At 44.5% G+C, this 27,983-nt stretch overlaps 1 protein-coding gene across 5 annotated transcripts; it reads left to right on the top strand.

The window, feature by feature from the left end:
• The first annotated feature begins 33 nt into the window (after nucleotides 1-33).
• Nucleotides 34-27,828, top strand: LOC109896565 (integrator complex subunit 13). 5 transcript variants are annotated; one of them, XM_031831496.1, is made up of 17 exons: nucleotides 34-146; nucleotides 15,709-15,957; nucleotides 16,121-16,195; nucleotides 16,488-16,690; nucleotides 20,336-20,416; nucleotides 20,653-20,743; nucleotides 21,016-21,144; nucleotides 22,567-22,651; nucleotides 22,780-22,872; nucleotides 23,100-23,198; nucleotides 23,319-23,497; nucleotides 24,446-24,613; nucleotides 24,748-24,902; nucleotides 25,144-25,374; nucleotides 26,242-26,375; nucleotides 26,635-26,770; nucleotides 27,238-27,828. In XM_031831496.1, exons 1-17 carry the CDS (start codon nucleotides 51-53, stop codon nucleotides 27,272-27,274), a joined length of 2,241 nt encoding a protein of 746 aa, XP_031687356.1. In that variant the 5' UTR covers nucleotides 34-50; the 3' UTR covers nucleotides 27,275-27,828. The 5 variants fall into 5 exon arrangements, with proteins under 5 accessions (XP_031687356.1, XP_031687357.1, XP_031687360.1 ...); XM_031831497.1 differs by having other exon boundaries at nucleotides 36-146; nucleotides 23,109-23,198; XM_031831500.1 differs by lacking the exon at nucleotides 34-146 and adding an exon at nucleotides 14,917-15,307 and having other exon boundaries at nucleotides 23,109-23,198.
• The last annotated feature ends 155 nt before the right edge of the window (nucleotides 27,829-27,983 follow it).

Genomic DNA, 27,983 nt, shown 5'->3' with positions numbered 1-27,983 from the left:
TTAGGCCCGTAGTGTAGTTGTCGTTTTCCGATTTCCATATGCAGTGATTGATGATTGTCATTGGGAAATGTTATTATTTCATTTGCTGGTTATTATTAACCAGTGGGCCTGTGGGTGTCCTCGAAGAGATTTGGAGTCCTGAAAAGGTAGGGACAAAGCAAACAAATTGAACATAACAGTATGGTCAACATATCTCACATTTAATTGAAAGATTGTTTGACATCCATATTGTGGAATTTCATATCTTGAGTGTTGACAATAAATATAGAGCACAAATGTTACTCTTAAAATGTGACCCCTTGTTATCTGTTCTGTTCCCAACCAAATTCCCTGTCAGATATTGTTCCCTATACCGTTCCATATTAGATAGACCTATGGGTCCCCACCATACTGTCCCCCATTAGATAAGTTCAGTGGCGACCTGTTATTTTGGCATTAATACGTGTCACATAACAGTTTGCAAACACTACACTACCATTCAAAAGTTTGGGGTCACTTAGAAATGTCCTTGTTTTTGAAAGAAAAGCTAAATAAATTGTCCATTAAAATGACATCAAATTGATCAGAAATACAGTGTAGACATTGTTAATGTTGTAAATGACTATTGTAGCTGGAAACAGCAGATTTGTAATGGAATATCTATGTAGGCGTACAGAGGCACATTATCAGCAACCATTATTCCTGTGTTCCAATGGCACGTTGTGTTAGCTAATCCAAGTTTATAATTTTTAAAGGCTAATTCATCATTAGAAAACCCTTTTGCAGTTGTGTTAGCACAGCTGAAAACTGCTGGGCTAATTAAATAAGCAATAAAACTGGCATTCTTTCGACTAGTTGAGTATCTGGAGCATCAGATGGCTTTTTCTTTGCAACTCTGCCTAGAAGGCCAACATCTAGGAGTTGCCTCTTCACTGTTGACGTTGAGACTGGTGTTTTGCGGGTACTATTTAATGAAGCTGTCAGTTGAGGACTTGTGAGGTGTCTGTTTCTCAAACTAGACGCTCTAATGTACTTGTCCTCTTGCTCAATTGTGCACCGGGGCCTCCCACTCCTCTTTCTATTCTGGTTAGAGACAGTTTGCACTGTTTTGTGAAGGGAGTAGTACACAGCGTTGCACGAGAGCTTCAGTTTATTGCCAATTTCTCGCATGGAATAGCCTTCATTTCTCAGAACAAGAATAGACTGACGAGTTTCAGAAGAAAGTCTTTGTTTACTGACCATTTAGAGCCTGTAATCGAACCCACAAATGCTGTTGCTCCAGATACTCAATTTGTCTAAAGAAGGCCAGTTTTATTGCTTCTTTAATCAACACAACAGTTTTCAGCTGTGCTAACATACAGTTTTTGGTGGAAGTTTACATACACTTAGGTTGGAGTCATGAAAACTCATTTTTCAACCACAACACAAATTTCTGGTTAACAAACTATAGTTTTGGCAAGTTGGTTAGGGCATCTACTTTAAACAATTTCCATTAATTGTTTACAGACAGATTATTTCACTTAATAATTCACTGTATCACAATTCCAGCAGGTCAGAAGTTTACATACACTATGTTGACTGTGCCTTTTAAACAGCTTGGAAAATTCCAGAAAATTATGTCATAGCTTTAGAAGCTTCTGATAGGCTTATTGACATAATTTTAGTCAATTGGAGGTGTACCTGTGGATGTATTTCAAGGCCTACCTTCAAACTCAGTGCCTCTTTGCTTGACATCATGGGGAAATCAAAAGAAATCAACGAAGACCTCTGGTCAGACATGTCTGGTTCATCCTTGGGAGCAATTTCCAAATGCCTGAAGGTTCCACGTTCATCTGTACAAACAAGTATTAACACCATGGGACCACGCAGCCATTATACCGCTCAGGAAGGAGACACGTTCTGTCTACTAGAGATGAACGTACTTTGGTGCGAAAAGTGCAAATCAATCCCAGAACAACAGCAAAGGACCTCGTGGAGATGCTGGAGGAAACAGGTACAAAAGTATCTATATCCACAGTAAAACGAGTCCTATATCGACGTAACCTGAAAGGCCACTCAGCAAGGAAGAAGCCACTGCTCCAAAACCGCCATAAAAAAGCCAGAATACGATTAACAACTGCACATGGGGACAAAGATCGCACTTTTTTGAGAAATGTCCTCTGGTCTGATGAAACAAAAATAGAACTGTTTAGCCATAATGACCATCGTTAAGTTTGGGGGAAAAAGGGGGAGGCTTGCAAGCCAAAGAACACAATACCAACTGTGAAGCACGGGGGTGGCAGCATCATGGTGTGGGGGTGCTTTGCTGCAGGAGGGACTGGGGCACTTCACAAAATCGATGGCATCTTGAGGTTGGAAAATTATGTGGATATATTGAATCTCAAGACGTCAGTTAGGAAGTTAAAGCTTGATCGCAAATGGGTTTCCAAATAGACAATGACCCCAAGCATACTTCCAAAGTTGTGACAAAATGGCTTAAGGACAACAAAGTCAAGGTATTGGAGTGGCCATCACAAAGCCCTGACCTCAATCCTATAGAAAATGTGTGGGCAGAACAGAAAAAGCGTGTGCGAGCAAGGAGGCCTACAAACCTGACTCAGCTTCACCAGCTCTGTCAGGAGGAATGGGCCAAAATTATTGTGGGAAGCTTGTGGAAGGCTACCCGAAACGTTTGACCCAAGTGAAACAATTTAAAGGCAATGCTACCAAATACTAATTGAGTGTATGTAAACTTCTGACCCACTGGGAATGTGATGAAATAAATAAAATCTTAAATAAATCATTCTCTCTACTATTATTCTGACATTTCACATTCTTAAAATAAAGTGGTGTGTCAGGCATATGTGTATAGGTGGCAGGGAAGTCAGGCGCAGGAGAGTCAAACGGAGTGTAAAATGGAGTCTTTTAATAATGTCATAGTAACATGCTCCATAACACTAAACAGGAAAAAGAACATAAACAAATATGGGTACGAAGACCCGTCGCGCATCTATACAACAAAAACACTACACTGACAATAAACAATCTCTGACAAAGACATGAGGGGAAACAGAGGGTTAAATACACAACAGGTAATGAATGGGATTGAAAACAGGTGTGTGGGAAGACAAGACAAAAACCAATGGAAAATGAAAAATGGATTTGGCAGAAGTCGTGACATTGGTATCCTAACTGACCTACGACAGGGAATTTTTACTTGGATTAAATATCAGGAATTGTGAAAACTGAGTTTAAATGTATTTGGCTAAGGTGTATGTAGACTTCCGACTTCAACTGTACTTAAGTATCAAAAGTAAAAGTACAAATAATTTCAAATTCCTTTAATTAAGCAAATCAGATGGCCCCATATTTTTTTGAAAGCCAGGGGCACACTCCAACACTCAGACATGATTTACTAACAAAGCATGTGCGTTTAGTGAGTCCGCCAGATCAGAGGCAGTAGGGAAGACCAGGGATGTTCTCTTGATAAGCGCGTGAATTGGACCCTTTTCCTTTCCTGCTAAGCATTCAAAATGTAACGAGTACTTTTGGGTGTCAGGGAAAATGTGTCGTGTCTCTTGCTTGTCATTAAATGTGAAGACTGTTATTTTATCAAATTAATTCTCTATATGTAATTATTAAACTAATAATCTAAACTTTAATTAACTAGGAAGTCGGGGCACCACAGGAACATTTTTATAGAGTATTTTTCCCGAATCGACTCTAAAGATATTTTCATATCTTATCGAGTACAGTCTTCTTGTAACGGCAGATTTCCTCCTCTTCGTCTGAAGAGGAGTAAGGATCGGACCAAGATGCGGCTTGGTAAGTGTTCATGACGATTTTAATAAGAAAAGCCTGAACACTATGAAATACAAAACAATAAACCAAACCGGGTGGGCGTCTGTCCGCAGTGGCGGTTCTGGCGCAGGACGTGGACCCCACTACTTCACCATAGTTCTAGTGCGCCTCTTCGCCCGCCTCCGTAGCCTCTTTAAAGTGGCGACCTTCGCCACCGACCTTGGACTGGGGACCCTAGACATGGGTCCCGAATGGACGGGGGATTCCGGCAGCGCCGGACAGGCGGGAGACTCCGGCAGCGCCGGACAGGCGGGAGACTCCGGCAGCGCTGGAGTGAAGGACGCCACCGGCAGCGCCGGACAGGCGGGAGACTGTATTCTTATCGAGTACAGTCTTCTTGTAACGAGGAGATTCCGGCAGCTCCGGAGTGAAGGGCGATTCCGGCATCGCCTGGCTGACTGACGGCTCTGGCAGATCCTGGCTGGCTGACGGCTCTGGCAGCTCCTGGCTGGCGGCTCTGGCAGCTCCTGGCTGGCTGGCGGCTCTGGCAGCTCCTGGCTGACTGACGGCTCTGGCAGCTCCTGGCTGACTGACGGCTCAGGACAGACTGGTGGCTCTAGCAGCTCCGGACAGACGGGAGACTCTGGCAGCTCAGGACAGACGGCAGACCCTGGCAGCTCAGGACAGACGGGAGACCCTGGCAGCTCAGGACAGACGGGAGACCCTGGCAGCTCAGGACAGACGGGAGACCCTGGCAGGTCAGGACAGACGGGAGACCCTGGCAGGTCAGGACAGACGGGAGACCCTGGCAGCTCAGGACAGACGGGAGACTCTGGCAGCTCAGGACAGACGGGAGACTCTGGCAGCTCTGGACAGACGGGAGACTCTGGCAGCTCTGGACAGACGGGAGACTCTGGCAGCTCTGGACAGACGGGAGACTCTGGCAGCTCTGGACAGACGGGAGACTCTGGCAGCTCTGGACAGACGGGAGACTCTGGCAGCTCTGGACAGACGGGAGGCTCTGGCAGCGCTGGAGAGGAGGAAGGCTCTGGTAGCGCTGGACAGGCGGGAGACCCTGTAGGCAGAAAACGGAGAGACAGCCTGGTGGGGGGGGGGGCTGCCACCGGAGGGCTTGTGCTTGGAGGTGGCACTGGATAGACTGGACCGTGCAGGCGCACTGGAGCTCTTGAGCACCGAGCCTGCCCAACCTTACCTGGTTGAATGCTCCCCGTAGCCCGACCAGTGCGGCGAGGTGGAATAGGCCGCACTGGGCTGTGCTGGCGAACCGGGGACACCATGCGTAAGGCTGGTGCCATGTACGCCGGCCCAAGGAGACGCACTGGAGACCAGATGCGTAGAGCCGGCTTCATGGCACCTGGCTCGATGCCTACTCTAGCCCGGCCGATACGAGGAGCAGGAATGTACCGCACCGGGCTATGCACCCGCACCGGGGACACTGTGCACTCCACAGCATAACGCGGTGCCTGCACGGTCCCTCTCTCACTCCGGTAAGCACAGGAAGTTGGCACAGGTCTCCTACCTGGCTTAGCCACACTCCCTGTGTGCCCCCCCCCCCAATACATTTTTGGGGCTGACTCTCGGGATTCCAACCACGCCGCCGTGCTGCCTCCTCATACCAGCGCCTCTCTGCCTTCGCTGCCTCCAGCTCTGCTTTGGGGCGGCGATATTCCCCTGGCTGTGCTGAGGGTCCTCTCCCGTCTAGAATTTCCTCTCAAGTCCATGAGTCCTGTGTCTTTGGCCACTGTTGCTGCTGCCCATTACCACGTGGTAAGTGTGGCGTGGTAAGTGTTCATGACGATTTTAATAAGAAAAGCCTGAACACTATGAAATACAAAACGATAAACAATAAACCAACCGAAACAGTCCCGTGTGGCACAAACACTGACACAGGAAACAAACACCCACAAACCAACAGTGAAACCTAGACATAGACTGCCCACCCCAACTCACGCCCTGACCATACTAAATAAAGACAAAACAAAGGAAATAAAGGTCAGAACGTGACACTTCTATTAATGAATTACTACCTCATCAGTTCTCATTCCAAACAACATAAAATTCTTGGCTATCTGCATGAACCCAGCCTTTCCTATAAATCATCCATACACCAATTGGCTCAATCATTTATTTTGACTAACTAATTACACAACTACAGAATATACAATTCATGATAACATTATACAGTAAAATACCATCCCTAGTTGACTAAATAACACAAAACAGTGTGGTTATAACACAGTAAATTCAGAGGAAGACAAAGAACATGGGTCTCTATCGGACCTGGGAAGCTATTCTCACATAAATACATATGCCACTAACGACCGCTCATTTGGAAAAGCAATGCATTGTATTTATGTGAAGCTGACTTCGATAGTTGAGCTGGTGATGTGAGGCTCTGGTTTGCCCAGTTGATGTCGCCCTCGTCCTTTGTAGAATCTTCCGGGTTGTCGTGTGAGAGGTTCACATGGTCTGAGAGGTTCATCTCACTCTGGAGATTTGTCCTCGTTGGTCAGTATTCTTGACAAGTCCTCCCATTATTTGGAACTTAGGTGACTTTGGGTCATGGGGGCTTTTATAGAAATGTAGAAAAGGGGTTGGTTCATCATTTCCAACCAATGTCTATTAACACTGGGGCGTGGCTACTGACTTAGTTAAACTTTACAGGGGAGACAATGTTCTCATTTTAAAGGTTAACATTACATTATATAATTTCACAAATAGTTTAATCTTTACTTATTCACTTTATACAAGAATTAGATGCAAGCCTCATAACTGAGGAATCTGTATTAACAGAGTTAGGGTAATGTGGCTGTATTGTCTTTCATGAGATCACAAACATGAAACAAAACTGACAGGGTCGTAGCTGACTTCGCCACCGACCGTTTCCACTTTCTCTAAATTATGAATAATGTTTAATTCTCCAATTCTGGGATGTAGTAGAATTGGGCGGGACGGACTCTTTGTCTTACTGTGAAATTCTCTCTCTCCATACTGCATGGTCAATGAGAGAAGTGTCACGCCTTGGTCTTAGTGTTTTGTGTTTTCGTTATATATTTGGTCAGGCCAGGGTGTGACAGGGGTTTATGTTGTTGTAATTCGTATTGGGGTTTGTAGTATTTGGGATCGCGGCTGATTAGGGGTGTTGTATAGGCTTGGCTGCCTGAGGCGGTTCTCAATCAGCAGTCAGGTGATTCTCGTTGCCTCTGATTGGGAACCGTATTTAGGTAGCCTGAGTTTCACTTTGTATTTCGTGGGTGATTGTTCCTGTCTCTGTGTAGTATCACCAGATAGGCTGTAATTAGGTTTCACGTTCCGTTTGTTGTTTTTGTATTTATTATAAGTTATTTCATGTATCGTCACTTTTCTTCATTAAAGACATGAGTAACCACCACGCTGCATTTCGGTCCGACTCTCTTTCAACAAACGAAGAACGCCGTTACAGAATCACCCACCACACACGGACCGAGCAGCGTGGTAACAGGCAGCGACAGCAGGAGCAGCGAAAGGAGGACGTTATGGACAGCAATGGCATGGATTATACGACGTGGGAAGAAATCGACAGGTGGGCGGCCGACCCAGAGAGAGTGCAGGAGCCCGCATGGGATTCGCTTGAGCAGTGCGAAGAAGGCTATAGGCGAATGGAGTCGAAAAGGAAAACACGGCGGCGCAGAGCGAAACCCGAAGGTCACCCCCAAAAATTTATTGGGGGGGGGCTCAGGGAGAGAGTGGCAGAGTCAGGAGTCAGACCTGAGCCAACTCTCCCTGTTAATCATGAGGAGCAGCGATATAAGGACTTCTGGTCTTGGGAGATGATATTAGACGGAAGAGGACCCTGGGCTCAGCCTGGTGAATATCGCCGCCCCAAGGAGGAAGCAGAGGCAGCAGGAGATAGGAGCCGGCGATACGAGGGAACACGGTTGGCAAGGAAGCCCGAGAAGCAACCCCAAAAAATGATTGGGGGGGGGCTTACAGGGAGTATGGCTATGCCAGGTAGGAGACCTGTGCAAACTCCCTGTGCTTTCCGGTGGGCTAGAGAGACCGGGCAGACACCGTGTTATGCTATGGAGCGCACGGTGTTTCCAGTGCGGGTGCATAGCCCGGTACGGTTCATACCAGCCCTTCGTATTGGCCGGGCTAGAGTGGGCATCGAGCCAGGTAAGCTTGGGCAGGCTCGGTGCTCAAGAGCTCCAGTGCGCCTGCACGGTCCGGTCTATCCAGAGCCACCTCCACACACCAGTCCTCCGGTAGCAGCTCCCCGCACCAGGCTTCCTGTGCGTGTCCTCGCTCCAGTATCACCAGTGCCCGCACCACGCATCAGGCCTACAGTGCGCCTCGCCTCTCCTGCTCTGTCGGAGTCTCCCGCCTGTTCAGCACAGCCAGAGCCTTCCTTCCCTCCTGCGCTGTCGGAGTCTCCCGCCTGTTCAGCGCAGCCAGCATTTTCCTCCTCTCCTGCGCTGTCGGAGTCTCCCGCCTGTTCAGCGCTATCAGAGCCTTCCTTCTCTACAGCGCTGCCGGAGCCTCCTGCCTGTTTGAAGCAGCCTGAGCTGCCAGTCTGCAGGGTGCTGTCAGCCTGCATGGAGCAGCCAGAGCTGTCAGTCTGCAAGGAGCTGTCAGTCTGCAGGGAGCTGTCAGTCTGCAAGGAGCTGTCAGTCTGCAAGGAGCTGTCAGTCTGCAAGGAGCTGCATGGAGCAGTCAGAGCTGCCAGTCTGCAAGGAGCTGCCAGTCTGCAAGGAGCTGTCAGTCTGCAAGGAGCTGTCAGTCTGCAAGGAGCTGTCAGCCTGCATGGAGCAGTCAGAGCTGTCAGTCTGCAGGGAGCTGTCAGTCTGCAAGGAGCTGTCAGTCTGCAAGGAGCTGCCAGTCTGCAAGGAGCTGCCAGTCTGCATGAAGCAGCCAGAGCTGTCAGTCTGCAAGGAGCTGCCAGTCTGCAAGGAGCTGCCAGTCTGCAAGGAGCTGCCAGTCTGCAGGGAGCTGCCAGTCTGCAAGGAGCTGCCAGTCTGCAAGGAGCTGCCAGTCTGCAAGGAGCTGTCAGCCTGCATGGAGCAGTCAGAGCTGTCAGTATGCAAGGAGCTACCAGTCTGCAGGGAGCTGTCAGTCTGAAAGGAGCTGTCAGTCTGCAAGGAGCTGCCAGTCTGCAGGGTGCTGTCAGCCTGCATGGAGCAGTCAGAGCTGTCAGTCTGCATGAAGCAGCCAGAGCTGCCAGTCTGCAAGGAGCTGTCAGCCTGCATGGAGCAGTCAGAGCTGTCAGTCTGCATAGAGCAGCTAGATCCGCCAGTCAGCCATGATCTTCTAGATCTGCCAGTCAACCAGATTCTTCCAGATCAGCCTGTCAACCAGAATCTTCCAGATCTGCTAGTCAACCAGAATCTTCCAGATCTGCTCGTCAACCTGAATCTTCCAGATCCGCCAGCCAGCCAGGATCTACCGGAGCCTACTACCTACCTGAGCTTCATCTCAGTACTGGGCTTCCTCTCAGTACTGGGCTTCCTCTCAGTACTGGGCTTCCCCTCAGTTCCGGGCTGCCCCTCAGTTCCGGGCTGCCCCTCAGTTCCGGGCTGCCCCTCAGTTCCGGGCTGCCCCTCAGTCCCGAGCTGCCCCTCAGTCCCGAGCTGCCCCTCAATCCCGAGCTGCCTCAGTCCCGAGCTGCCCCTCGGTCCCGAGCTGCCCCTCGGTCCCGAGCTGCCCCTCGGTCCCGAGCTGCCCCTCATCCCGAGATGCCCCTCAGTCACGAGCTGCTCCTCAGTTCTGTGGGGTTCTGGGTGAGGACTATTAGGCCATGGTCGGCGGCGAGGGTGGATTATCCCAGGACGCGAAGGGGAGGAACTGGGACATTAATGAAGTGGGGTCCACGTCCCGAGCCGGAGCCGCCACCAATGACAGACGCCCACCCGGTCCCTCCCTTTGGTTTTGAGGTGCGTCCGGGAGTCCGCACCTTGGGGGGGGGGGGTTCTGTCACGCCTTGGTCTTAGTGTTTTGTGTTTTCGTTATATATTTGGTCAGGCCAGGGTGTGACAGGGGTTTATGTTGTTGTAATTCGTATTGGGGTTTGTAGTATTTGGGATCGCGGCTGATTAGGGGTGTTGTATAGGCTTGGCTGCCTGAGGCGGTTCTCAATCAGCAGTCAGGTGATTCTCGTTGCCTCTGATTGGGAACCGTATTTAGGTAGCCTGAGTTTCACTTTGTATTTCGTGGGTGATTGCTCCTGTCTCTGTGTAGTATCACCAGATAGGCTGTAATTAGGTTTCACGTTCCGTTTGTTGTTTTTGTATTTATTATAAGTTATTTCATGTATCGTCACTTTTCTTCATTAAAGACATGAGTAACCACCACGCTGCATTTCGGTCCGACTCTCTTTCAACAAACGAAGAACGCCGTTACAAGAAGTGTATCTGAAAGGAATGGACGTCGTGGTTGTAAAGTCGTAAAACTGCCTCCCACTCCCCCTAACAGGAAAGGGGAGGTTGTTCACATCTCTGCTAGCCAATTCTCTGAAAGGGCTAGAGTCATGACAAATGTATGCAACAAGTAAAAAGTCAATCCTTTTCTTTAGGAATGTAAAAGTAAAAGTTGTCCAAAATATAAATTGTTTAGTAAAGTACAGATACCCCAAAAATGATTTAAGTAGTATTTTTACTTAAGTACTTTACACCACTGCAATTGACGCATCAATCCGTTCTTTTCAATTTAAGCTATTACATGAAATTCTCGCTACAAAAAGAATGCTCTGTATATCGGACATTAAACAGTCAGCCCTGTGCAGACTCTGCCATGTGGAAACAGAATCAAAGAGTATCTCTTTTGGTACTGTCCATCGGTGGCTTGTTTTTGGAGTCAGGTCCAGGAATGGATGTTATGTTATAATATCAGGGCACGGTTGGACCTACAAACTGCATTGTATTGTTGTTTTAATATATATGTAGTGTTTAACATACACATTCAAAATGTATGAATACAAAAGCAATACTATTTTAAACACACATGAAGGTCCCCATAAGAAATCATTTCTGATTATATATCTTTTTAACACAAATGTTGAAAATTGGTGGATATAGAATTTTGGAAATGAACTCTTAAATAACCACAAAGTAATGATCTAGTTATTAACAAACTGCCCAAAGATCCCGACGATCGAAGATATTTGATTGTGTGGGAAAGTCGGAGTGTACATTGGGCCAATAATAGTAGGGGCAAGCTGTGCAGCCAGCCATAGGCTATGACTGAAATCTTGCATCTGTGAATCAGTGTGGTTGTTAGCTTATGCTATGTCCACCAGTGTGATAAAGGAATATTTATGTATTCCAGCGACCTTAGTTCAACAACTAGTGACCTCGTCAATTGAGTCTGACTTATTGGTGTAATGGCTTCCGTGTTAGCCTAACAATCACAGATATTTAGGCTCGAGTCCCGGTCACGACACCCAAAATTCGCTGCATTGTAAGAAGTGGTATGGAGCATCCTTCATGGTAAACACTGAGAGCATCGAAGGTATGCCTGTGCATGAGTGACCTTGGACTGACAGTTGCTGAGACAGTTTCAGTCCAAACTAATTTACAGTTTTATAAACACTGATGATAAGGAAGTTTATGATAACGTATAGTGTAGGGTATATTGAGGCAGATAGATAGAGGCCCATACAAAAGATAACTGAGTTGAGCGTTCCTCAGCTAAGCAGAACCCTCTCATTACAGAGGGCAAATGGTGGTGCCAAAGGTCAATACTGTTATTGTATACTTTTTAAAGTTTGAAATAACAAAGGAGAAAATATATAAGGGACACAACAGAATAACATTTGAGCAAATAAAATACAATTTTGGTTCAGATAGGTGGAAACGAAAAGTTACAGAGGAAGGCTACATTATTCCGCCCTTTTCTCTTGCAATAAATCCTCTCGTGTTGCAAAAGATAATGAAATCTACGTTAACTCACCAACTTCCATTCCCATCTCTATCTCCGTGTCGCCATCCATTTTTGTCTCAGACAAAGAATCCATTACAAGAATGTTGTCCCCACTCTCATTCATCTCAAATATGTCACATATCACAACAAGTCATCAACGGTTAAACCTGGATAGCAAAATGTTACGGCGGAATTAACACATCATGTAAGATCACTACCAATGAGCTGCATGTATTTCAAAAGTTTCCACTTTATTTCTCAACATGGTTTCAAATGAAAAAACATTGCATGCTTTTTAGATCAAGTTCAAACTTGAGAGAATGGGTGGGGTAGTCCTATGAGTACTATGGGTACTTTAGGAGGTGTGGTTTTAGTAATCTCCGACTGGCGTGTTTCCTCCCACAATGTTGTTATCAAACCAATGTAGGTCTGCCATTTCCGAGATCAGTTTTTGAGCGACTTGGCAGGACCGGCAGTTTTGTTACGCCCACATAAGTACGGTCTAATAATTGACTGTATATATACAGTGGGCGTAACAAAACTGCCGGTCCTGCCAAGTCGCTCAAAAACTGATCTCGGAAATGGCAGACCTATACATATTTATATATATATATATATATATATGCAACAGCATTCTTTAGGCCCATATTGCCATATGCAATGAATGATTCTCATTGGAAAATTGTATTATTGCATTTGCTGGTTATAGGTCTGTGATTCTCAACCAGGTGGCCCCTGGGGGGCATCAAAGAGCTTTGGGGTCCTGAAAAAGCAGTGATGAAATGAACAAAATGAACATTATCAGTAGGAAGGCCAAAATACCTCACATTTAATTGAACAATCGTTTGACATCCATTCATATATTGTGAAATTTCATGTCTTGAGAAACCCGCACACGGCTCTTGGTAGTGTCACTGCTCTTTATTAAGCTTTACATATCGGCCTCAAGGCCTTCGTCAGAGCTTTTTTTTGTTTTTTGAAAAAGCTCTGACGAAGGCCTTGAGGCCGATACATAAAGCTTAATAAAGAGCAGTGATACTAGCAAGAGTAGTGTGCGGGTTTCTTCTTTTTTCTCATCTTATTCAACTGTTACCATGCACCTGCAACAAAGATCGCTCAGATGTGCGAGTGCCTTTTGAATTTTATATCTTGAGTGTTGACAATGAATATCGAGCACATCTTGTTATCTGTTCTGTCCCAACCAAATTCCCTGTCAGATACTGTTCCGTATTAGATAGACCTACTGTTCCCTGTTCCATATTTGATGTATCTACTGTTCCCCACCATACTGTTTCCCATTAGATAAGTTCCATATCACAGTGTTCGCAGATACTATTGTTCCCCATCTTTGCTTCCTATCAGGTACTGATACCCCATCAGATAGGTTTGGGTCAACTGTTCCTTATACTGTTCCCTATCAAATGGATACTGTTCCCCATCATAATTGTGCCCTGACAAATACTGTTCCAACCTTTCTTATCATAATACAGAGTATAGCCATGATGACAAATACTGTTCCAACCTTTCTTATCATAATACAGAGTATAGCCATGATGACAAATACTGTTCCAACCTTTCTTATCATAATACAGAGTATAGCCATGATGACAAATACTGTTCCAACCATTCTTATCATAATACAGAGTATAGCCATGATGACAAATACTGTTCCAACCTTTCTTATCATAATACAGAGTATAGCCATGATGACAAATACTGTTCCAACCTTTCTTATCATAATACAGAGTATAGCCATGATGACAAATACTGTTCCAACCTTTCTTATCATAATACAGAGTATAGCCATGATGACAAATACTGTTCCAACCTTTCTTATCATAATACAGAGTATAGCCATGATGACAAATACTGTTCCAACCTTTCTTATCATAATACAGAGTATAGCCATGATGACAAATACTGTTCCAACCTTTCTTATCATAATACAGAGTATAGCCATGATGACAAATACTGTTCCAACCTTTCTTATCATAATACAGAGTATAGCCATGATGACAAATACTGTTCCAACCTTTCTTATCATAATACAGAGTATAGCCATGATGACAAATACTGTTCCAACCTTTCTTATCATAATACAGAGTATAGCCATGATGACAAATACTGTTCCAACCTTTCTTATCATAATACAGAGTATAGCCATGATGACAAATACTGTTCCAACCTTTCTTATCATAATACAGAGTATAGCCATGATGACAAATACTGTTCCAACCTTTCTTATCATAATACAGAGTATAGCCATGATGACAAATACTGTTCCAACCTTTCTTATCATAATACAGAGTATAGCCATGATGACAAATACTGTTCCAACCTTTCTTATCATAATACAGAGTATAGCCATGATGACACATTGAAATGAAAGCAAATACATGATTTGTCTAAATACATTATTTATACGATTAAATGAAAAATATTTCAATTGAACGTGTCATATGCTGCACATGGATTGTGCACATTTTCAACAGCAGGGATCATCAGCTAGATTCAGCCATGGGCCAATTTTTTCTTGAGTGGATGGTCTGGGGGGCGGAACATAATAAAAACATATTTGTACACTTCAAATTGACCGCAAGAAGCCTAAACAGATATAATATTAGACTAAAACAGCATAATTTCAAACCTTGATTACATTTGGGAACATTGGGGGCCGTCTTTCAGATGGGACGTCAAAACTGGTGTCCTGACTCTGTGGTCATTCAAAATCCCATGAAGTTTATTGTAAGAGTAGGGGTTTTCACCCCGTTGTCATGGCTAAATTCCCAACCTGGCCACATTCCATCATGGCCGCCTAATCATCCCCCTCATTCCTAATGGCATACATCACTCTTCACCTCTCCACCTGATAGCTGATGTGTGGTGAATGTTCTGACACAAAAATGGTTGCTCAGTTGGTAGAAAAGTGCTATATAAATCCAATACATTTATATTTTCTGGTATACAATCACATACGTGGTGGCAGGTAGCCTAGTGTTTAGAGCTTGGGCCAGTAACCGAAAGTCATTGTAAAGAAGAATAAGAAAGAATAAGTATTTATTCTTAACTGACTAGCCTAGTTAAATTAAAAACATATGAGTGGGAATACTTGGGGACATATTTCCAGAATAAAATCAATTGGAGCTATTTTCCTGGTGTTTTACAGCCTTTTATGTCCAACAATGAAAATTCAGAAAACTTGGGGGGCCAAATAAAACCAAATTTGGTCCGCGGGCCTCCACTTGGGGAACCCTGCTCAATTTATCTAGGCAAAGAAGACAGGAACCATGAAAAGATGTTGAAGTAAGACACGGACCATCCATACACGACGGACATAGTTCCACCAATAACATCTACAGCCGCCTCTGATTTATTTATTTTTGCTCCAGCATTATGTCGTTTTTTTTATTACCCACATAGATAGCTATTAACTTAGTTGTACAACTACAATCCGTATTTTCGCTGGTGGAAAGGAACCATACAATACGGGTGCTATATGGTGTGAAAACCTGACTTTATTTTAGACTAATTTGTAAGATAACTATGTTTGATAGCTAATCTGGCTAGCAAACTAAACTAAAATTTGCTTGGTTTACGTTGGCAAATCGACGCGCCTCAGTCTCATCAGTCCCAGGTACTTCTGCAGACGGCTCACCCACTACTTAGCTAGCTAGCTAGCTAACGTAGCAATTCAGTTTTTAAAAAATCGGTCTGGAAACTAGCTAGCTAGCTAACGCTTGTAATTAAATATAGCTAGCCAAGTTAAGTAAGTAAGCAAGCTAGCTAACGACCGTTATCCACGGTAACTTATCTTAGCCAATTTACGTTAGCTAGCTAAATCTATAGCTAAAGGACATTGTCATAGGGCATGTTTCTCGTTCAGCCTAGTTAGCTACTGTATATATTAGCAATGTAAATTGGTGTCAGTACGTAGGCTGCAGCTAGCTAACGTTACTGGTGCCTTGCTCTTCTCATCTAAATTGAGAAGAGATGGTTTCTTAGCATCAGACTAAATATCTCCTATCACCTCTGCAGAACTCACACAGGGCTGAACCAGAGATGAAGATGTTCTCAGTCTCCCACAAGACGGCCTTCGTGGTCGACCACTGCCCTTATATGGCAGAGTCCAGTCGGCAGCAGGTGGAGTGTGACGTGCTGACCAAGAGCCGTGGCCAGGGCATGATCCCGCTGGCCCCAGTGTCCAAGTCCCTGTGGACCTGTGCTGTGGAGTGCTCCATGGAGTACTGCCGCATCCTCTACGACGTTTACCCCCTCAAGAAACTGGTAAGTCCCTCCATCCCATAGCCTGGCGTTGCCTGGTGGTCTAGTCTGTTTTAGCCCAGGTCAGAATAGAGTATAGTCTGTCTGCGTCGGCCAACTCGTCTGTGTTCATTCATGTTCCGAGTTGGGCACAGCACATTATATTGCTTCAGTGGTTATGTTTCAGATCAACTACATTGTGAGTGATTCAGAGTTCCACATTCTGAACAGCTGGAGGCAAGAGGACCAAAGCACTCATGAGGTACTTTATTTCCATCTTCGAGAGATGGATGCTTATTTATCAACAGGGCAGCAATTTTGTACAGCACTAATTCTATGGTTCTAAGCAATCTATTGTTGAAAGTCTACAGCTTTTTGTTATTTTTGTTATTTTTGTTATTTTTTATTTCACCTTTATTTATTTTATGGCAATACTCACTACACTACTACCAATCTCATTGTCTCAATTTGAGGTTAACCAAACCTGTCCAGATAGAGGTTTTGTTGTAATGTATTGTTGACTTGACCTGCTTCCCTTTGTATTCATGTGATAGCTCATGTCTGCTCTGGCAGCTGTGGGTCCACCTAACCCGCAGGAGGACCCTGAGTGTTGCAGCGTCCTGCACGGCCTGGTGGCAGCGGTGGAGTCACTGTGTAAGATCACTGAGTACCAGCACGAGGCACGCACCACCCTCATGGACACTGCTGACAGGGTGGCCAACAGGGGGCGCATTATCTGCCTCACAAACGCCAAGAGGTAAACATTAACATAATTAGTAAATAATTGTTTGTTTATTTATTATAATACAATTTTTTTTAGGGGATAGATCAGCTATGAAATTAACAGAAAGATTTGGAACTATCAAATAACATTACTTGTATAATTTCAAATCCCCAAATCCACACACTTACTCATTCACAGGTTTTTCTTTATTTTTACTATTTTCTACATTGTAGAATAATAGTGAAGACATCCAAACTAAAAAAGAACACATGGAATCATGTAGTAACCAAAAAAAGTGTTCAACAAATATATTTGAGATTCTTCAAAGTAGCCACCCTTTGCCTTGATGACAGCTTTGCACACTCTTGGCATCCTCTCAACCAGCAATTACCTGGAATGCTTTTCCAACAGTCTTGGAATCCCCACATTTGCTGAGCACTTGTTAGCTGCTTTTCTTTCACTCTGTGGTCCAATTCATCTCAATTGTGTTGAGGTTGGGTGATTGTGGAGTGCCAGGTCATCTGATGCAGCACTCCATCACTCTTCTTCTTGGTCAATTATTCCTTACACAGCCTGGAGGTGTGTTGGGTCATTGTCCTGTTGAAAAACAAATGATAGTCCCACTAAGCTCAAACCAGATGGGATGGCGTATCGCTGCAGAATGCTGTGGTAGCCATGCTGGTTAAGTGTTCCTTGAATTCTAAATAAATCACAGCCAGTGTCACCAGCAAAGCACCATAACACCTCCTCCATGTTTTACGGTGGGAAATACACATGCAGAGATTATAAGTTCACCCACACCGCGTCTCACAAAGACATGGCGGTTGGAACCAAAAATCTCCAATTTGGACTCCTGATCTAAGGACACATTTCCACCGGTCTATGTCCATTGCTCATGTTTCTTGGCCCAAGCAAGTCTCTGCTTCTTATTGGTGTCCTTTAGTAGTGGTTTCTCTGCAGCAATTTGACCATGAAAGCCTGATTCACACTGTATCCTCTGAACCGTTGATGTTGAGATGTGTCTGTTACTTGAACTTTGTGATGCATTTATTTGGGCTGCAATTTCTGAGGCTGGTAACTCGAATGAACTTATCCTCTGCAACGGAGGCAACTCTGGGTCTTCCTTTCCTGTGGCAGTCCTCATGAGAGCCAGTTCCATGATAGTTTTTGTGACTGTATTTGAAGAAACTTTCAAAGTTTCAAAGAAAAAACGTTCACATTTTCCAGATTGACTGACCTTTTTTAGTTAACCAGGTAAGTTGACTGAGAACACATTCTCATTTACAGCAACAACCTGGTGAATAGTTACAGGGGAGAGGGATGATTGAGCTAAATGTAAACTGGGGATGATTCGGTGACTGTTTTTTAAATTTAGCCAGGACACTGGGGTTAGCACCCTTACAATAAGTGCCATGGGATCTTTAGTGACCACAGAGAGTCAGGACACCTGTTTAACATCCCATCCGAAAGATGGCGCCCTACACAGGGCATTGTCCCCAATCACTGCCCTGGGGCATTGGGATATTTTTTTAGACCAGAGGAAAGGGGGCCTCCTACTGGCATTCCAACACCACTTCCAGCAACATCTGGTCTCCCATACAGGACCAACCCAGCTTAGCTTTAGAAGCAAGCCAGCAGTAGGATGCAGGGTGGTATGCTGCTGGTTTATGTCTTAAAGTAATGATGGACTGTCATTTCTCTTTCTTTATTTGAGCTGTTCTTCCCATAATATGGGCTTTAGCAAATAGGGCTATCTTCTGTATACCACCCCTACTAAACATATTAAGAAGGGGAAAAAATCCACAAATTAACTTTTAAGATGGCACACCTGTTAGTTGAAATGCATTCCAGGTGAGTACCTCGAAGCTGGTTGAGAGAATGCTAAGAGTGTGCAAAGTTGTCATCAAGGCAAAGGGTGGCTACTTTGAAAAATATAAAATACATTTTGATGTAACACTTTTTTGCTCACTACATAATTCCACATGTGTTATTTCATACTTTTGATGTCTTCACTACAATGTATAAAATATAAAAAATAAAGAAAAACCCTTGAATGAGTAGGTGTGTCCAAACTTTAGACTGGTACTGTATGTATATATATATTTGTATTTATTTATTCCACTACCCCCCCCCCCTCTCCCCTAGTTGTAGGACCTGTGGAAAACATTACAATTCTATATATACATTGAGTGTACTTTACATAGACCAGGGATCATCAACTGGATTCAGCTGCAGGCCGAATTAAAAAAAATTAAATAAAAAAACAAACATTTTTTTCATGAGTGAATGTTCAGGGGGACGGAACATAATTATAAATAATGTATTGCCCCTGAACAGGCAGTTAACCCACTGTTCCTAGGCCGTCATTGAAAATAAGAATTTGTTCTTAACTGACTTGCCTAGTTAAATAAAGGTAACAAAAATAAATAAAATAGACTGCTCATAAGACCACAAAAAGCCCAAATGGAAGACTAAAACCTAATCACTTCAAACCTTGCTGACATTTGTATACAATTACACATTTCTAATATGCGTGATAATACTTTGGAACAGATTTCTGAAATTAAAATCACTTGGAGCTGATTTGCTCGTCTTTTTACAGTCTTATGTCCAACAATTTAAAAAAAAAAATAGCCAAATTCCAAGTTGGGGAACCCTGACATAGACTGATCAGGTGAATCCAGGTGAAAGCCATGATGCCTTATTGATGTCACTTGTTAAATCTACTTCAATTACTGTAGATCAGGGCTCTCCAACACTGTTCCTGGAGAGCTACTGTCCTGTAAATTCTCTCCAACCCTAATCTAGCATACCTGATTCTCATAATTAGCTCGTTGATAAGATGAATCGGGTCAGTTACAACTGGGGTTGGAAGAAAAACACACAGGAGGGCAGCTCTACAGGAACAGGGTTGTGGAGCCCTGGTATAGATGAAAGGGAGGAGGCAGGGTGAAGAAGGATTTGTAATCCTTGAGACAATTGAGACATGGATTGTGTGTGTGTCATTCAGAGGGTAAATGGGCAAGACACAATATTTGTTCCTTTGAACGGGATATGGTAATTGGTGCCAGGTGAACCGGTTTGAGTGTCAAGAACTGCAATGCTGCTGGGTTTTCCACGCTCAACAGTTTCCCGTGTATATCAAGAATGGTCCACCACTCAAAGCACATCCAGCCAACTTGACACAACTGTGGGAAGCATTGGAGTCATGGGCCACCATCCCTGTGGAATGCTTTTGATAGCTTGTAGAGTCCATGCCCTGACAAATTGACCACCACAATCTTAATTCCAACCCTCAGATGTCCACAGACTAACCCATCTTTCCCAGTACACTACAGTTTTAATATTTCCTTATGCAATACATTCTTCTATTTTACTGTGAAGATGCCAAGATTTCCCTTAAAATAAATACTCATATTTCCCATTGATTGATGGTGGTTTTTCAGATCTACTAACAGTGCTGTTTGTAGGTTCCTCTGAACACAGACATTATGATTCAACAACCAATCCTGGACCTCAAAAGTGAGCCACCAAAAGGACCGTACCAAAAGAGATGATCTATTGATTCTGTTAAACCTAGTTAGTAATTGAGAACCTGTAGATACTGAAGTAATGCCCATCTTTGAAGGCATCCATGGAAATTCTAATGGGGGTATTGTGTGTTTCTGTCTGTTACAGTGACACCCATGTAAGAATGCTGGAGGATTGTGTGCAAGAGACCATTCTAGAGCAAAACAAGATGGCAGCAGGCTCAGACAGGTATGAGATATTGAGATGAGAATAACACTGTTTTTACACTCTTTAGTGGGGATAAATATGAACTTTAGAAGTCAGATTTTTTGGGAGATTTTTGATGGGAGAATTAAAATGGATTTAGAGGAGGAGATTTGTTACACTGGGTTAATTTCATTGGTCATCTTAGAAGGGTTTCGAGAGGATCCTAAAGAAGTGTCCTGAATCTTTCCAATGCATTCCAATGTGTCTCTGTGTTTCAGACTGATGTCTATCCAGCAGTGTGAGCTGGTGCTTGTCCACATCTTCCCTCAAGGAGAGGACACCCTGGTCTCAGACCGGCCAAAGAAAGAGGTAGGTTTAAACCTGCTCAGTGTTGCATTAAATTGACTCTGATTTCACCTAGTCTAAATGTTAATCTAGATATGTATAACATCGCTCAAAACACACTGTCATATCAACGCATACTTAATCTAATGTAGATAAAGTATACTGTTAGTATCCTGTTAACGTGTGCTCATTTCCACATGCTGTAGTTAAAGTTCTATAGAGATGCCATACAATAAAAAATGGCATGCTACTTTGTTAGTGTTAAAGTCCTACATAGTCCTCCTCTGTACCGACAGGTCTCCTCTCTGCTGACCAGCGAGGTTCACAGTGTGCGGGCAGGGAGGCACCTGGCCACCAAACTCAACATTCTAGTGCAGCAGCACTTTGACCTTGCCTCCACCACCATCACCAACATCCCAATGAAGGTACGTCTTCTGTCCTCTAGCTCTCCCAAGGTTCAGGCCTACACCAGCCCCATCTATAACCTTTCACCCTTTTCAGTGACTCCCACCCATTACTTCCTTCAGGGCTGTGTCCCAGCAGTCTTGTCATGTCATGACTGATGTTTAGATTAGTTATTTAAGGTATAAGGTGGGCTATTTTTGAAGGCTGGACAAACGTTTGAAAAGGGCGATGTCCCGTCTGCAAAATGACCTATCCTGACCCGCCCACTTCTTTTCTCTGCATCCACAAACCAACACATTACACATTTTCTATTGGCCCTTCCACCCAATGCACCTATCGCTTCACTCGCCTCAACCTTCTGATACCCTAACCTTGCCACACCCCCACCACATCCTCGGCCCCAAAATGTCCCAAACTTTGTTCTTCTTCCCCGTCAGCCATTGTGCACTATGATTTTACACACTGTTCTTTATTTGTTCATCATCATGTTGAAATGACTCTTGGAACCGCTGCTGTTTTCATGCTGTATTTTCTGTTTTGCTAGCCCACATTAAATGTTTGCGAGCAGGTCAGTACTCTTAAACACACACCAAGAGGGACCGCAGAACGCAAGGCTGTGTGGATTGGTTTTGTCCATCCATCGGACGCTCAACAGCTCTCACTTTTGATTGGCCGCCGATTGTCCACTTGACATTCCAGCAGCCAATCAGTGTTGAGTGTTAGCATGTTTGGTGGATGAGAATGTACGCATTACATGCCCTGTAGTTTGCCCCCCCTCCCCCGGCCTCATGTCCTGTATGACTCCTTGTTGGTGCCTTCTCTACCTCAGAGTTGATTGGTCGCAGTCCCTCCTTGTAGTGTCTTGTTGTGGTCCTTTGTGCTGTGTTGAGTAGTACGTATTGGTATCAGACCACACTCTGTCCCTCCTTTCCTTTCCCTCTCTCTTTCCTCTCTCTCTTTCTCTCATTTGAATAGTAAGTCATTTAGTCCTTAGCCATGATAGGCAGGTAGACGCCTATCTCCTAACCTTCGCCCCAAATGTTTTTGTCCTCCATGTAGTCCCATGTTATTCATCTGGGTTAGAAAACATGTACAGCCCTTTTCACTGAATTACACATCAGACCCTTAAACTTTAGACTGCAACAACCACAGCTGTCAATCTTCACATCACTGGAATCACCTTATAGGAAGAACGGAAGAGAGAACAAAAGAGAGAGATGATGCAAAAAATCTGTGGTTTATGCATTTGCTGGTACTTCTTGAACCCTTGTTGTTAACATGAAAGCAGCAGTGTTTGTTTGTCTTGACAGCAGTGGATAGGCACTCACTACTGCAAGTCGCTCTGGATAAGAGCGTCTGCCAAATGACTACAATGTCAATGAAAAGGATACCTCGCTGATGTCTCTTTTTTTTGGTCTTCTCCGTCTCCTTTGGGTGTGAAGGAGGAGCAGCATGCCAACACGTCGGCCAATTACGACGTAGAGCTCCTGCATCACAGGGACGCCCATCTTGAGTTCTTCAAAAGTGGTGAGGTTTTAAGGAATAATAATAATAATCTGTATTGTTTTGGCCACTAAATTATTGTGGCTTTTAGTGGCCACTGCAGTAAACATTCAGTTTCTCCCTTTCATCTCTCCTCTTTTTCTGTTGTTCAGGCGACCTGCACATGGCTGGTAGTACGAGTCGAGACAGTGGACTTAAGGAGACGGTTACTCTTAAGTGGTGCACTCCTCGCACCAACAGTGTAGGTAGGCACCATGAACCCTGGGAAACTTTGTTATTTGTTGTCAGGCTAACTCAATGAAAAGTCTCGGTAGAGGTGGGGCTTGAGTGGCGTTTGAAATTATAAAGATAAAAGAAGAGGTCCTTGATATCGACACATCAAAATCCCAAGAGCATTTTCTGTTGTAATATTCTCTTTTGGCTTATCTGGATATTTCCGATCTTTCTTGCGTGTGTGTCTGTGTGTGAACTGGTGGCTCAGAACTGCACTACTGCACTGGAGCCTATCGGATCTCGCCTACAGACGTCAACAGCCGACCCTCATCGTGTTTGACCAACTTCTTGCTGAACGGTGAGCCTGAATATTTTTGCCCCTGACCTCTTGCCTCTACCCTAAATGTTAATACTACTTGCATACAGAAAATACAAACAAATGTAGTTGAAATACAGATGGTGATTGATTGCATTGCAGGTCGCTCAGTGCTGCTGGAGCAGCCCAGGAAGTCCGGGTCAAAGGTCATCAGCCACATGCTGAGCAGCCACGGCGGGGAGATCTTCCTGCACGTACTCAATAGCACCCGCTCCACCCTGGAGGACCCTCCCTCCATTAGTGAGGGCTGCGGGGGCCGGGTGACTGACTACCGCATCACTGTAAGCCCCTCCCACCCCTTCCTCCTCTACACCATAGTGACTGACTACCACATTACTGTAAGCTCCTTCCTCCTCTACACCATAGTGACTGACTACCACATTACTGTAAGCTCCTTCCTCCTCTACACGATAGTGACTGACTACCACATTACTGTAAGCTCCTTCCTCCTCTACACCATAGTGACTGACTACCACATTACTGTAAGCTCCTTCCTCCTCTACACCATAGTGACTGACTACCACATTACTGTAAGCCCCTCCCACCCCTTCCTCCTCTACCCCATAGTGACTGACTACCACATTACTGTAAGCCCCTCCCACCCCTTCCTCCTCTACACCATAGTGACTGACTACCACATTACTGTAAGCCCCTCCCACCCCTTCCTCCTCTACACCATAGTGACTGACTACCACATTACTGTAAGCCCCTCCCACCCCTTCCTCCTCTACCCCATAGTGACTGACTACTACATCACTGTAAGCTCCTTCCTCCTCTACCCCATAGTGACTTGACTACCACATTACTGTAAGCTCCTTCCTCCTCTACCCCATAGTGACTGACTACCACATTACTGTAAGCCCCTCCCACCCCTTCCTCCTCTACACCATAGTGACTGACTACCACATTACTGTAAGCCCCTCCCACCCCTTCCTCCTCTACACCATAGTGACTGACTACCACATCACTGTAAGAGGCAGAGGAGGTTTAGTCACAACTAATTGGAGTTTGTTTACAAATCAAATGCATATAAAATGTCAACGTGAAAACACAAACAACAAATTGGTATAGCAGCTGTGTACTGTGTTATGTAACAATGTGTACCTGCAATGTCCTATATTTACGCTGTGTCTATGTAACTACCATGTTAACACTGGTAGGTATAAAGACACTTATTCTAAAGTGGGACCAGAAGTTTTATACCAGTATCTTTGGGGTGTCTGCCGCAGGACTTTGGCGAGTTCATGAGGGAGAACCGTCTGACTCCTGTCCCTGAGTCCCCAGACACTGAGGCTAGTGGGAAGCCCCCGGCGGAGAGGGCCAAAGCCCAGCTGGAGCGTTATACTCGCTATTGGCCAATGATCATCTCCCAGACCACCATCTTCAACATGCAGGCGGTGAGCAGGACAACAGCCTTCTTTCACACACTGCACAATTGCTCACCTCATATCACTCGTTTTGATACATTTTTTTAACGGTCTGTGTGACTTGTGTTTTCATTGTATGTGTGTTAATTGTGTGTGTGATCCAGGTGGTTCCGCTGGCTAACCTCATAGTGAAGGAGAGTCTGAGTGAGGAGGACTTGCTGACCTGCCAGAAGACCGTTTACAACCTGGTGGATATGGAGAGGAAGAACGACCCTCTTCCCATCTCCACTGTGGGCTCCAGGGGAAAGGGCCCTAAAAGGTAGTCTGTCTGTGTGAGAGAGAGACTGATGTTGTGACTTATTGTCACTCCCTGAGTGTTTAGGGGTGGGAAACAGGGTGTGTGTCTGGGTTTGTATTTTAAGGATGTGTGCGGAAGAGAGTGAATTGGGGAGAGAGTCTGAAAGTGTAACTGTGTCGCTCCCTGAGTGTTGAGGTGGGAACCATATGTGTGTGTGCCTGGTCTCCTGTCCTGACTGGTTAATGTCTCCTCCGGGCTTTAGGGATGAGCAATACCGCATCATGTGGAACGAGCTGGAGACTCTGGTGAAGACCCACGTAGCTGGCAGTGAGCGACACCAGAGGGTTCTGGACTGCATCATCGCCTGCCGCAGCAAACCCCCCGAGGAGGAGGAGAGGAAGAAACGGGGGAGGAAGAGGGAGGACAAGGAGGACAAGGCAGAGAAGAGCATCAACAAGGATTCAGAGGACAAGAGTTGGCAGGAGTCAGAGAGGTCAGGGTGACACAACACACATTTTGTTTGACCTAAGCCTGACCTACTGTTTTAAACAACAGACCTGCCTCCAATCAACTCTGTGATTCTGAAAAAAATCCTGTCTGAAAAATATTTATTTGTAATAATATATACAGTACCAGTCAAAGGTTTGGACACACCTACTCATTCCAGGGGTTTTCTTTATTTTTTCCTATTTCCTACATTGTAGAAAAGTAGTGAAGACATCAACATTATGAAATAACACATATGGAATTATGTAGTAACCAAAAGTGTTAAACAAATCACCCCAAGCCACCCTTTGCCTTGATGACAGCTTTGCACACTCTTGGCATTCTCTCAACCAGCTTCACCAGGAGTGATTTTCCAACAGTCTTGAAGGAGTTCCCACATATGCCGAGCACTTGTTTGGTGTTCAAACTTTTGACTGGTACTGTATATACCGGTTTAGTATTTTACCCTGGTATTCTCCTCGTCACTGTCATACTGTGTTGCATTCTACCCCCAAGCCATAAGACTCCTGAACAGCTAATCAAAGGGCGACCCAGAACCCTCTTTTACGCTGCTGCTACTCTCAGTTTATAATCAATGCATAGTCACTTGAACTCTACCTGCATGTACATATTACCTCAATAACCTTGACTAATCGGTGCCCCTGCACATTGACTCTGTACCTCTGTATTTTACTGCTGCTGTTTAATTATTTGTTACTTTTCTTTTCTATTTTCTACTTCTCTATTTTTTACTTAACACTTTTTTACTTCTTAAAGCATTGTTGGTTTAAGGGCTTGTAAGTAAGCGTTTCACTAAGTTCTACACCTGCTGTATTCGGCGCATGTGACAAATCAAATTGGATTCATCCACCAGGCTGAAGGGGGCACTAGAGCGTGGAAAGGAGGAGCAGGGGGAGTCGGAGGTCATAAAGGATTCTCCTGACTCGCCAGAGCCTCTCAACAAGAAGCCCCGTCTGGACGAGATCCAACTACCTGAAAAAGCCAAAGGTGCATGCCCTCCCCCCTTCTGGTTGGCCTTGACCTTATTGTCCTCAGATCCATGGTGTGAACTGGCATATTTGTTGAATGCCATGTTCATGGTTATCATTGCAATGAGTAGTATTCTATTATTTGTTTTTTGTTTCATCACTGCATTAATTACCTTTTTTATTCAGAGACCATACATTACGGTGTGCCATTACCAGTATTGTTCCTTTTCACTGATCTTTCTGTCTCTGTGTGTTTTTGCCCTGTGGTTACAATGTAGGTCCGGTGTCACTGCTCACCATGTGGACTAACAGAATCACTGTGGCCAACTCCAGGAAACACCAGGAGTTTGCCGGAAGGATCAGCTCTGTGAACAACAAGGCAGAGTTATACCAGCACCTTAAAGATGAGAATGGGTGTGTGATAATGTACTGTATATAACCATTCCCCACATCAGTGTATTATAGCTCCTAGTTCTAATTAAGCAATAAGGCCGAAAGGAGGTGTGTTATATGGCCAATATACTATGGCTAAGGGCTGTTCTTATGCACAATGCAACGCCAAGTGCCTGGATACAGCCCCGTAGCTGTGGTATATTGGCCATATACCACAAACCCCAGATGTGCCTTATTGCTACTATAAACTGGTTACCAAAGTAATTACAGCTGTAAAAATACATGTTTTGTCATACCTGTGGTATACAGTCTGATGTACCACTTCTGTCAGCCAATCAGCATTCAGGGCTCGAACCACTCCGTTTTATAATGTTTGATAGAGATGTTGTAGTTTGTTTTCTTGACTGAAATCTGATTGTCCAGTACCTGTTATGGAGTAGATGGTCTTATGATAAATAATTAGTTGACTTTTCTTCTACTGTTAACAGAATGGACCTCCACGAGAATGGGAAAGCCACCAGATGATGTGACCTGTCTCTGTACAGGATGCACCCCCTCCACCGAACACCTTACCACAGCAGGAATATGAGCTTGGACCAGAGATCATGTCAATCTGAGGTGTATGGACTGTCCTCCCCTACTCTGTCTATACCAGGCATAGATTAATGGGTAGCAGTCAGACTTTCTAATTTTTAGAGTGATTTTTGTTCGTTTTCTACCCACGTTTGTATGGATAGGCTCACATATTGTGTGAAGCAATAAAGTTGTCAACAGGCAGTATTTTTTTTCTGTGCCGTTCTACATTTCTCATGGTTTGGTTAATGGTACGGTGACCGCGAATGGTTGGCATCAAGTCTCATATATAACAAAATGCAGTTTTGTCAGTTTGGAAGGTTTTTGTCTGAAATATAGTAAAATCCAGTTATGATGGATATTGCATCTTAATTCTACTTTAAGATTCCTCAATGAAATGAAAAACGACAATTTTCATGCTTTGTTGTACGCTTTGGTACATAGAAGTACAAATGTGTGTAGATTATCACAGCAATACAGTTCCAGTATAAAAAGCACATTCATAATTGCCCTCCTAAGATCCATTAATACTTTGCCTTCCAAAACGGTTGTGTAACACATTTGTCTCAACAACCCTCGTAGTGGCATGAGTAGTGTGTGTATGAACATGTCACAACCTCACTTCCAAGAATGGATTCATTTGTTTGTATGCTTTTCTTCT

This window comes from Oncorhynchus kisutch, linkage group LG9 (assembly GCF_002021735.2).
Source record: "Oncorhynchus kisutch isolate 150728-3 linkage group LG9, Okis_V2, whole genome shotgun sequence".
NCBI lineage: Eukaryota > Metazoa > Chordata > Actinopteri > Salmoniformes > Salmonidae > Oncorhynchus > Oncorhynchus kisutch.
The sequence above is the reverse complement of the archived record's forward strand: the minus strand, read 5'-3'. Positions and strand labels throughout refer to the sequence as shown.